General features: G+C 53.3%; 1 protein-coding gene across 1 annotated transcript; it reads left to right on the forward strand.

Moving 5' to 3' along the window:
• The first annotated feature begins 3,656 nt into the window (after positions 1 to 3,656).
• On the forward strand, positions 3,657 to 6,773 carry LOC123414621 (transcription factor FAMA). The gene is made up of 4 exons (XM_045106671.1): positions 3,657 to 3,915; positions 4,058 to 4,708; positions 5,814 to 6,320; positions 6,449 to 6,773. Exons 1-4 carry the CDS (start codon positions 3,904 to 3,906, stop codon positions 6,536 to 6,538), a joined length of 1,260 nt encoding a protein of 419 aa, XP_044962606.1. The 5' UTR covers positions 3,657 to 3,903; the 3' UTR covers positions 6,539 to 6,773.
• The last annotated feature ends 5,693 nt before the right edge of the window (positions 6,774 to 12,466 follow it).

A 12,466-nucleotide genomic window follows, 5' to 3' on the forward strand; every position in this document is an offset into this window, starting at 1 on the left:
TTCAAGCATTGTCGTCCGGTTGTATCAATTGATGGTACATTTCTCACTGGAAAGTACAAGGGCACACTCTTTGTGGCGATGGCAGCTGATGCAAACAATCAACTTCTTCCTATTGCCTATGCACTAGTGGAGAGCGAAAACAAACATAGTTGGTTATGGTTCCTCTGTTGCCTGAAGATGGGTGTCATCAAAGATCGGGACACTGGCGCTAGATACGGTATAATGACAAGCAACATGTCCGAGGTGTATAATGGTGTTCTTAAAGGGGTGAGGGCACTACCTATCACAACACTAATTGATCAAACTTGGAACCAGACCGCGTCATACTTTGCAGATAGAGTCACCGTTGCCAAGGCACTAGTTGATTTGAACAAGACCTGGTCTGAGAAGATGCAAAGACATCTTGATGACAAAGCAAAGAAGTCGCAAAGACATGGGTGCAGGCAGGTAGATGCACTTAGGAATAAATGGGAAGTTAGTGTGCGAGCAAAGTTTGTTAAGGGTCACCACAGGGGAGCAAAAAAACAAGTTGTGACGCTTGGCGCAACCTCGTGTGAGTGCACTTGCAACAAGCCCAAGCTTCTGGGATATCCTTGCAGTCACGTATTGCGGGCAGCTGCAGTTCAACAAATTAGTGTCGAGCCATACGTATCACCATACTTCAACATGCACAATTTGTACAACACTTGGAACGGTGAGTTTTGGGCATGGGGCATTGATATGAACTACAAGCAATTATGGCCAGAAGGCACCACATGGGTTCCAGATCCCGCATTGATGCAAACCAGCAAGGGACGGCGTTAGTCTAGGCGTCATCGCAATGACATGGACCACAGCCAGTTGGGAGAACCAAGGCGATGCCGCGTATGTAGGTGTGCTGGTCACCCGCGTAGGGAGTGTCCGTATCGTAACAACAACACCGCGTGATATGTAATCATGCTATGTATTTTAATTTCATCGTAATGTAATATTCGGAATATGTATTTTAATTTCATCATGATGTAATATTCGGAATATTTAATTTAATTTCATCGTGATGTAATTTTCCGAATATTTAATTTAATTTAATTTTGTTTCATCGTGATTGCAGGTAATGGCTGAAATGCCCCAGCTTTTGAATGGTTATCACGACAACCACCACCGTTGCCAGCTTTTCATAAATCCAAATCATGAAAATCCTCCTTAGACCTTCCGGCTTCGAACTGTAAAGACGCCCTGGTCAATAAATAATTGGTTCCTTGAACACCTTGAGGCTTATGGACTCCTTCATTTTGCGAACATCGCAGCTCGTCGAGGTAGTTTTACAGCCGACCCATCCCCTTTGACATCCCTCGTTGATAGATGGAGACCGGCATTTCCGTGTCAATCCAACGATAGTACATGTAGAGAGGAGGAGGAGACTAAAGGATGGATCAGATTCAAGTAAACAATAATATCAAATAACAATAATCTAGATGACTTGAGCATACCGGAGGCCTGACGTACGCAGAAATAGATTCGGGTGGATCAGATTCATAATTGACGCACATGAAAAACTTCATGCCCAACCAATCTGAAAAATCCATCACCTCCTTCACCTTGCAGACATCTCCGCACCAACATCGAACTGCTTCCACCCCCCGAGGCAAGCTTGTACTCTGCATTTTCCTAGGCCTAATGCTCTGATCCGAACAAGGCAAACTCATACTGACTATGGAGGTGCAGGTGCTTTGAAGTCTGGCTGATGGTGAAGAGAGTTTCACTCCCTGCCTCCTTTTATAGGCTCTGCCAGATGTCTACGCGGGAAAAAAGGGCGCGAAAACGAGAAACTGCAGCGGAAAACTTAGGCGGGAAAATAACGCGGGAAACTTAGGCGCACATGACTACATACAAAGCAAAATGACAGAATCTACATTCTAAAATGAGTCCATATACATCATATGTAGTCTTCTAGTACAAACTTCTTAAAAGACTTATATTTAGAAAATCTCCCTCCGTAAAAAAAACTCCCTCCGTTCCTAAATATAAGGCATTTTAGAGATTGTACAATAAACTACATACGGATGTACATAGACATACTTTAGAGTATAAATTAACTCATTTTGCTCCGTATGTGTAGTCTGCGAGTGAAATACCTAAAAGGTCTTATATTTTGGAACGGATGGACTACATCCAATACCGCATGCAAGTTAGAGCGGGAAAATTTCGAGCGAGAAGTTAGCGCTGCCAAACAGCAGCCTCGTAGTCAATGAAATCAGCGTCGCTGTCACGAGCAGCGCGGAGATTCGGCCGGCCGCCTAGGGAGGTGGCGGCAGGGCCCACCCAGGCCCTGTCCGTTACGGGCAGGCGTGGTGGGAACGGGGTGCCCAGCCGGCCGCCTCAGCTGGTGGCGGCAGGCCCCAGCCGCCTCGGGCGGTGGCGGCAGGTCCCACGGCCGCCTCGTGCGGTGGCGGCAGGTGCCACGTGCCGCCTGGCGCGCCTGCCGCCACCCGGGTAGGGGGTCCTTTCCCTTCTTTCCGTTCGCAGCTGGTCTCTTCTGGCAATCACGTTCGACAGGGGGTCCTTTTGGACAAAAATTCTAATAATAGCATGAAATTTTTTAACAGTATGAATAATTTGGGTAGTATGGGTATTTCGGATTTTCCACACTAAAACCCGAACCCTAACCCGAAAACCGAATTGTCAAGAAATGAGAACCGAACCCTTACCCGATACCCGAATTACCCGACAATTCGGGTAATTCGGTTCGGTTCGGGTTCGGGTAGCGGGTTCGGGCACCCAAACGCCCAGGACGAGTTGGCTGGTTGACTACGACATTTATTTTTACTAGCAAAAGGGCCCATGCGTTGCAACGGGATAAAGAAATACCACACGACACACGCTCTTAATTTATAAAAAAGTCTATAATTTGAGAATTTATAGTTACGATACAAATAAAGATGGTCTTATCCTACAAAAATTGCAGTTCAAAATTTCACAGGTCTTCTATTTTAACACGGCTTGCATGTAGATTTAATACGTACAAAGAATCAGTCAAGTGACCTTCAGTTTCATCTCTAATCCTGATTTTGTTGACGTGTTCATCCCCAACCCGGATGAGTACCGGTATGAAAGAAAGACGAATAATGACTTATTTATTAAGATTGCACCCTAGATAGTATTTTTTATTAAACGTTTAACAGATAAAATAATATCATATTTAAAATTCTACATATTTTTTAATCAAATTCCATGTATAATATGTTAAATTTGGAGTTACGGTTTAAAAGATATAAGTATTTAAAAAATATTTAATATATACTACGAGTTTAATGTCATAAACAGTAAGGGGCTTTTTTGTAAAATCACCTCGGTGGGTTTCCGACGGAAGCGATAGCCTCTTTATTATTAGATTAGATAGAATAAAGATTGTTGGCTAGTTTCGCCATTGCCACCCCAAAAAGAAAATAAAACAATTTTGTATAGAGGTAACAGAAAATAAAACAACGATAGATCTGATAGCTTGAACCCCGTGGGCTGGGCCTGTCATGCATCGATCGTCACATGTCGACCCAAGAAAAAGAGCAGAAAAAGTAGAGGAGAAGCGGAGAAAGCAGAGGCAGGGAGCGGGGCGCATGTGAGAAAAATAACTCACCGGCCGGCCGGAGCCGTTCCATGCATCCTCCGGAGGTGGCGCGGTGAATTCATCCTCCACCCTTTTCCATTAATGCGTCCGAGAGGCTCCTCTCTAGAGCCGTGCACAAACGCCCACAAATCTTCTTCCTCTCTGTCTCTTCCACCTGCTCTCTGCAGGCTCTTCTTCCGGCGGACGCAAAGCACACCGTGCATGCATGCATGAAGGACGGCGTGTGATCGCAGATCGAGAGCCAGCTGCATGCATGCATGCGCTCGTCGTGAGTTTATCAAAGCTACATCGTCGCGATCATGGAAAAACAGGTACATGGATGGATCGATCACGCATGCATGCATGCATGCAAGTGTGTTTCCGGCTGGCCATGCATGGCCGATCGATCAGATCAGTTTCGGTCTTTCGGGAGTGTTTGGGAGTTTTGCTGGCTGACATGGTCGCTCTGAGCAGGGAAGCAGCCACCAGCTGGACACCTTCGCTCAACTGGACGGCGGGGCGGCGCCGGAGGAGCCGATGGGAGGCGGCGGAGCGGGGGCCGAGATGGTGGACTACATGCTGGGCCAGACGACGCCGCTGCCTCCGGGAGGGCCGCACGGCCAGGTGTCCTTGGACAAGCTCAGCTTCTCCGACGTGCTGCAGTTCGCCGACTTCGGCCCCAGGCTCGCGCTCAACCAGCCGTCTGCCGACCACGACGACGCCCGTGACGACGACGAGGAGGACAGCTACTTCTTCAGGTTCCAGTCCCAGCTCTCCGGCTCGGACGAGCCTGATCCCCGCGGACGCGCAGGTATCCACCACGCGGCCGAGCAGGAAGGCAGCAAGACGCCCGACGGGTCAGGAGGCCCCCACGATCACGGCGGCGGCGTCTCGGAGAGTACCACGCTGGTGCAGCAGTCCGACGGCGGCGGCAGGGTCGGCCAGAAGGCTGGCGGGGAGCAGGTGAAGACCGGGCGGCGGAAGCGGCCCCGGTCGACGAAGACCAGCGAGGAGGTGGAGAGCCAGCGGATGACGCACATCGCCGTCGAGCGCAACCGGCGGCGACAGATGAACGATTACCTCAGGGTCCTCAGGTCCCTCATGCCGGGATCCTACGTCCAGAGGGTACGTGTATATGCCTGCGCATGCATCTCATTCGCTACCATTTCAAATTTCCAATATAGTTTTTGCTGGCACAGATAATTTCAACCAACCACTTGATCTTCATATGAAAAATAATATGAGGGAAAAAATATTCCACAAAAATTGTAATTAACTGAAATTTATAACCAACAATTACTTGATTTTCATATGGAAAATATGAAGAAAAAATAAAGATTTTCTTATGTTACATTTAACATGCCACCGCTTAGGACACTGGTTTAGATATATAGGAAACCTCAAAACAACTTAAATTCTTTATTTTGCTGGGTAAAACAAATACAACTTAAATTCAGCACAAGCAATTTATGATAATGTTAGTCTCTCGGTACTTAGTTTTTGCAAGCGTTTCCTTTCCTTTTCCTCTACGGCTACGGCTAGGAAAAACTGGTTACATCCAGGCTTCGACGACGACCCTGTGGATTCGCCTTCCCTTTATCGATCCGTTGCTCCAGCGGACGATAGCAGGGAGGAGAATCCTGGCGACACCTCTCCGACTAGTGGTTTAGGTTAGGTTTTCTAAGTCCTCGTAGTTGCAGCGCTTGAGTGGACGACGTTGCTTCATTTTCGTATTTGTCATTCGGGTTTCGATCCCTCCTCAAGCTCATTCGTTTAAACTTAGTTGATGTAGACTCTTGTTATTTCCTTGGATGATGAGGTTAGTATTTCACTAGTACACAACATAACATTATGACACAATTGAAAACGGAAGAGAAACCTGACGAACCGCTATGTACGCAATACTACTTTGAAACAAAACAAATTTTGACAAAACAAGAAAATCGTGCCACAAGTCTTCAACTTCAAGTAACAACGAAACGATGGATGCATGCATGGTAGAAATCCATTTCTCGGCCAAGATTACTACTTTGTCTCCGTGGGATTTGGATATAGAAGTTTGGATGCATTTCGGTGTCAATGTTGTCAATCTGTTTTAGAGTTTCTTTGTGTGATTACTGTGGATGCTAGTCGAGTACCTGTCTCCCTGATACGTACCCTACTACATCTAATCCACATAATTAATTTTAGTAACGCATTTTGTAACATATGGCACGTACGTGCTGTGCAGGGAGACCAAGCATCAATCATAGGCGGAGCCATAGAGTTCATACGTGAGCTAGAGCAGCTAATCCAGTGCCTCGAGTCACAGAAGCGGCGCCGCCTGTACGGCGACACGCCACGGCCGGTCGCTGACGCGTCCGCCCCGGTGGTGCCGGCGACATCCATCCACGAGCCGCCACCGCAAGGGCACGAAGCTCCGCCGTTCTACGTCTCCCCGAGCCTCTCGTTCCCTGGGGCGGCGAACGGTGACGGTGCCGCCGCTGCCAAGGTGATGATCGACCTCGACACGTGCAGCGGCGGCGGGCTCCGGGAGGAGGTGGCGGAGAACAAGTCGAGCCTGGCGGACATCGAGGTGCGCGTGCTGGGCGAGGACGCGGTGATCAAGGTCTTGTCTCGCCGCCGGCCGGAGCAGCTGATCAAGACCATCGCCGTGCTGGAGGAGATGCACATGTCCATCCTCCACACCAACATCACCACCATCGAGCAGACCGTCCTCTACTCCTTCAACGTCAAGGTACGCACACACGCGCGCGCGCCCATACATACCAACTGAACGCAGATCAGATCATCGATCGACCATGTTCGTGCGTATGCAAATGCAAGCAACTGACCGCGGGATTGAACTGCTGCTTCTGATGTTAGATCACGAGCGAGCCAAGATTCACGGCTGAGGAGATCGTCGGCGCCGTCCACCAGATCCTCAGCTTCATCGACGTCAACTACACGTTATGATCGAGCGCTTTACTCAAGATTGAGCTTCTGCTGATGATCTCGACTCGATTATTTTCAAATTCTATACGTACATTGTGAGCTTAATGATATTTTTCTCCCTCGAGTACTTGTGCTTAATTGTATGACGATACAACATATGTAAACTGATTAGATGTATAATGAATGACTCCAATTAATGGGGTTGTCTATATGTAAGCTATCTGAATTTTCAAATATCTCATCAATCTTTTTAGTAGCCTGTGTATTTGCTTCCAAGAATTATTATGTCTCTTAACGCGGCCGCTCTCGGTGTCAAAACCGGCTGATCTCGAGGAGGGGGTCCGAACTGTGGATCTTAGTCGATGGGTAACAAGGGACAAAGGAGGCGGTGTTTACCCAGGTTCGGACCCTCTTGATGGAGTTAAAACCCTACGTCTTGCTCTTGTTTATATTGATGGTGGAGTATCTGTCAGCGTTGCCAACGTCGGGGATCGATCGATCGAGGAGGTAGACAGGGTAGACAAGGGTTTTTGCGCTACGTAGAAGCTGTAGCTTTTCTCATTTCTTCTCTCTGCTATTTATTCAGTACAAGGGGAAGATGATGGCCCGGCGGCTACTCCTACTCCGGCGCCACGATCCCGAAGACTCACGCCATCCCACGAGCTGGCGTCGTGGCTCAACCATCCTAGCTACAATGGCGCGCGCGACCTGGTGACCACGCCTGCCTCCTATCCTCTCGGCACGCACACACGAAGGTTTGTGGGCTCGAGCATCTACTCGTTATTTGCTGAAAACAAGGATCTATCCTAACTAACAGAGGCAGCAGCTGGAGTAGCTAACGAATCTCCCCTCTAATCTTGTTGCTGTCAAATTATTTCTGTCATGCCGATCCTCCCCCTAAGCTCCAGGAAGCGAATTCGCCCAAGTGCCTTTGTAAGAGTGTTGGCGAGCTGATCGTTGGTGGGAATGTAGTTGATGTCGATACTCCCCTCTTCCACACATTGGCGAATAAAATGATACCGTAGCTCAATGTGCTTGCTTCGATCGTGGAAGACAGGGTTCTTGGAGAGAGAGATTGCTGATTTGTTGTCGACCAGCAACTGTGGTGGTCGGATCTCCGTGTTCAGCATCTCCCCGATAAGACGAGCCAGCCAAATTCCTTGGCAGGCGGCGGTGGTGGCAGCAACGTACTCCGCCTCGCAAGAGGAGAGCGCCACCACTCTTTGCTTCTAGGACTGCCAGCTTACCGGGCTCCCTCCGAGGAAGAAGATCACACCCGTGGTGCTTCGCCTGTCGTCGACGTCGCCGACGTGATCTGCATCGCTGTACCCCAGCAGCACTGGCGCTCCTTTCCCGCGCACATAAGCACAACCAAAATCGAGTGTGCCAGCGATATACCTCAGTAATCTCCTGACGGCCGCGTAGTGGTCTGCCGCCGGTGCCTCCATGAAGCGGCTCAGGAACCCGATGGCGAAGGTGATGTCCGGCCTAGTGTGTACGAGGTAGCGCAGCCCTCCGATGATGCTGTGATACAAAGTGGCGTCCACCGGCTTCTCCTTGCTGTCCCTGCTCAGCTTCAGCCGAGCCTCCATGGGCATGTTGCCGGGGTTGCAGTCGTCGAGTTGCGCCCGTTCCAGCAGCTTTTTGGCATAGGCCGCCTGACAGAGCGTGATCCGGTCACGCTCCTGGCGCACCTCGATGCCCAGGTAGTAACTCAGCTCCCCTAAATCGCTCATTCTGAGCGAGATCATTTGATGTTTGAATGCGTCGATCTCCAACTTGTCGGCTCCCGTGATGACAAGATCGTCAACGTACACGCCGACGAGCAGAAGCTTGTCACCCTCCTTGCGCATGTACACTGCATGCTCAGAGGGGCAATGCTCAAACCCTAGCGAGCGCAGGCTTTCATCCATCTTGGCGTTCCAGGCCCTCGGGGCCTGGCGTAAGCCGTACAGGGCTTTGCGGAGACGCAACACCTTATCCTCCTTGCCGGGCATGGTGTACCCTGGTGGTTGAACGACCTACACTTCCTCCTGAAGCTCACCATTCAGGAACGCGGACTTCACGTCCATGTGGTGGATCGGCCAGGCTTGGTGTGCGGCGAGGGCGACCAGCATGCGTACTGAGTCCATCCTGGCCACCGGCGCGAAGACGTCCTCGAAATCCACTCCCTGGACTTGGACATAGCCCTTTGCCACCAGGCGTGCCTTCCGCTTCACCACGACGCCATGAGCATCCTTCTTGAGCTTGTACACCCATTTGAGACCTATGGCCCAATGCCCAGGCGAAAGCTCACATAGCGCCCAGGTCTCGTTGTCGTTGATGCTCTGCATTTCTTCATCCATGGCGACTCTCCATGCTCTATCGTCCTGTGCCTCCCGGAACGAGGTAGGCTCCTCCCCCGCGAAGAGACACAGGTGGATGTGCTCTCCATCTGCTTCGGTCGTCGTGTCCCACAGGTTCTTCAGGGTGTGGTATCGCCGTGGTGCCTCCGCACCGGGTGATGGCACCGACGCTCCGGTTGGCGGAGAGGCGAACTCGATGCCGGGGTTGCTCAAGTCTGGCGTGGCGCAGACAGGTGGTGGTGTAGCGTCTGCGCGCGTCGGGGCCGGCGTTTCTGGCGGGGCCGTGGACCCTGGAGATGCGCCGTCTTGCGGGATGCTGGTGATGGTCGTCGCCGTCACCGTGTCGAGCTCGATGGAGAAGGTGTCGAGCGTGCTCTCGCTGCTTGTCGTTGGCCAGTCCCAGGCGGCTTCCTCGTCGAACACGACGTCCCTGGAGACCAGGACATGGTTCGAGGGCGGGTGGTATACGCGGTAGCCCGCCGTGCCTGGTTCATAGCCAAGAAGCACCATGGGCTCGCTCCTGTCAGCAAGCTTCGACAGGTTCGGCCGTGTTACCTTGGCGTGTGCGATGCTCCCGAAGATGCGCAGGTGCTGCACATTCGGTCGCCGTCCACACCATGCCTCGTGAGGAGTTGCGCCCTCGACGCTCTTCGTTGTGGACCTATTCAGCAGGTAGACCGCCGTGGTTACCGCCTCGCCCCAGAAGCGAGCCGGCACTCCCTTGGCCTTCAGCTGGCTGCGCGCCATGCCGACGATGGTTTGGTTGCGGCGCTCTACCACGCCGTTTTGCTGTGGCGAGTAGGGCGCCGTGAGCTATCGTTTGATGCCTTTGTCGGCGAAGTGCTCGTCGAGGCTTAGGGAGGTGAACTCGCCCCCCGGTCCGTGCGCAGCGCCTTCAGCTTCCGCCCAGACTCCAGCTCCGTCACGGCCTGAAAGAGCTTCAGAGCTGACTGCGCCTCATATTTCATTGTCAGCAGGTACAACCACATGTGCCTGCTCTTGTCGTCGACTAGGAGGAGGAAGTAGCGCTTTCCTCCTGGCGTCGGAGGGGAGATCGGGCCGCACAGGTCCGCGTGCACCAGTTCGAGAACCTCTCCGGCCCTGTTTAGGGCCTGGCGAGGGAACGGTGCCTGCCTGTGCTTGCCGGCGAGGCAAACCTCACAGATACGATCTGCCTCGTCGAATAGAGGGAGGCCGTGGAATTGACCGTCCCGGGCGAGTTGACGTAGAGCCCGGAAGTTCACGTGGTCGTAGAGCGCGTGCCAGTGCCAGGCATCCTCGCCGGTGTGCGCCGGAAGCACACCGGCCGGGCCGGCGCGAGCTGCAGCACGTACAACCTACCTTGATTTCCCTGCACTCGAGCGAGGAGCCGGCCGCTGGGGTCTCGGAGCTGCAGCACCCCGAGACTGATGCTGGTTTCGTAGGCGATCTCGTCCAGCTGTCCGATGCTCACGATATTGCTGCAGAGTTTGGGGATATAGTAGACATCAGACAACACCAGATGCTCACCGTTGCGGCACTAGAAGAGGATCGTCCCCCTCCCTTCGATCTGGACCGCCGAGCCATCGCCGAGCTTCACCACGCCACGCACGCCGATGTCCAGCTCGGAGAAGATCTCCCGCCGTCCTGACATGTGGTTGCTCCCACCAGTGTCGAGGTACCAGGCCATGTCGCAGGGCTCACCGTCCGCCGCTGCGCGTGCCTGAGAGCCTTCCTCGTTGAGCAGAACGTGCTCTGCGGGGCGTTCTCCCAAGGCATCTCCTACGGAGGTCGTGAGCAGGAGGGAGCTTTCCTCCACGCCTCCCTGCGTGAGGTTAGCCTGCTCCTTCCGCTCCTTGTGTGGCGCGGTGCAGTCACGGGAGAAGTGCCCGTGCTTGTTGCAGTTATAGCACTTCACCCTGCTCATGTCCCGTCCGCCGCCGGCTCCCTTGCGTCCTGCGGTGTTGCCGTTGCCGCGCTTCTGGTTCTGCGGCTTGCCGCGACGCTGGCCGCCTCCGTTGCCGCCGCCGCCGGGGTTTGAACCTTGGGCAAGATCACGTTCCCGGTGTCGTGCGTCCCACTGCTGCTCTGTCATGAGCATCTGGCCTCCGCTCCCCTGCGCCGGGCCGTTGCCGCAGCGCTCCTCTGACGTCCGGAGGCGACCGATCAGCTCCTCGACCGTGATCGTATTCAGGTCAAGGAGCGTCTCTATCGCCACGGCGATCTGTGCGTAGTGAGAGGGGACGACGCGAAGAACCTTCTGAATGACGCGTACCTCATCGACGTGGTCGCCTAGGGTGCGGAGGTGGTTGACGAGGGCGGTGATGCGCATGCCGAACGCGTAGAGGGTCTCCTCTCGCGGAAGTTGACCGACTCGAACTCGGCGCGCAACCTCTGTGTGGTGGCCTCGCGCACGCGATGCACGCCCATGCGCATCACCTTCAGGGTGTACCAGGCCTCCTTCGCCGTCTTCTTCACGACGAGGACGCTGAGAACCTCCGGCGGGACCGAGCGTAGGATCACACCCAGGGCGGTCTTGTCATCGCGCAGCGTCGCGGCGTTCCCTTCGACCACATCCCAGAGCCCCCAGGACTCCAGGTGCACTTGCATGAGCAGCGCCCACTCGATGTAGTTCGTCGGCGTGAGTGGGGGGAAGGAGGCTCCGGCGCCAGGGATCACCAGCGCGCGCTCCTACGCTGCTGCCTGGTGGATCACGACCTGGCGCCCCCGCCTCGTGCGGCTCCTCCCCCGTGATCGCGGTGGGGTGAGGGAGCGATCCGCTTCCCCCTCGTTGCCGTTGGGGGGTGTGGCCGCGCCGGCTTCCTCCTTGCCTTCGTTGCCTGCCATCGTCGCCGGGATCGCTAAAACGGGCTCTGATGCCAATTGTCAGCGTTGCCAACGTCGGGGATCGATCGATCGAGGAGGTAGATAGGGTAGACAAGGGTTTTTGCGCTACGTACAAGTTGTGGCTTTTCTCATTTCTTCTCTCTGCTATTTATTAAGTACAAGGGAAAGATGATGGCCCGGCGGCTACTCCTACTCCGGCGCCACGATCTCGAAGACTCACGCCATCCCACGAGCTGACGTCGTGGCTCAACCATCCTAGCTACAATGGCGCGCGCGACCTGGTGACCACGCCTGCCTCCTATCCTCTCGGCACGCACACACGAAGGTTTGTGGGCTCGAGCATCTACTCGTTATTTGCTGAAAACAAGGATCTATCCTAACTAACAGAGGCAGCAGCTGGAGTAGCTAACAGTATCTAGTATAAAGTTGATCTACCTCGAGACCGTATGTTGTAGTCTAAACCCTAAGAGTAATGATCATATGAGTATGAGATTGTCTATCGACTAGCCTGGCCTCCGTAGACCTATGATAACAAGAGTGCTAGTCGGCTACGTCGGTATAAAGGAGACCTTGTCTTGATCACCAAGTCATGTGGAGTCTTCCTCGTATATGTCGTCGGCTGCCCGAAGTAGCCCAGGAGTCCGTCCTGTAGAGACAGGCCGGCGGCCCGAGGACCCCCTGGTACCGGACTCCCTAAGTAGCCCCCGAACTAGCCACCAATGTCGTAGTGTTGATCCTCAACATCTTCACGCGTCCAAAGTCTTCGGCTTGTGGGGCG

This window comes from Hordeum vulgare, chromosome 1H (assembly GCF_904849725.1).
Source record: "Hordeum vulgare subsp. vulgare chromosome 1H, MorexV3_pseudomolecules_assembly, whole genome shotgun sequence".
Classification (NCBI taxonomy): domain Eukaryota; kingdom Viridiplantae; phylum Streptophyta; class Magnoliopsida; order Poales; family Poaceae; genus Hordeum; species Hordeum vulgare.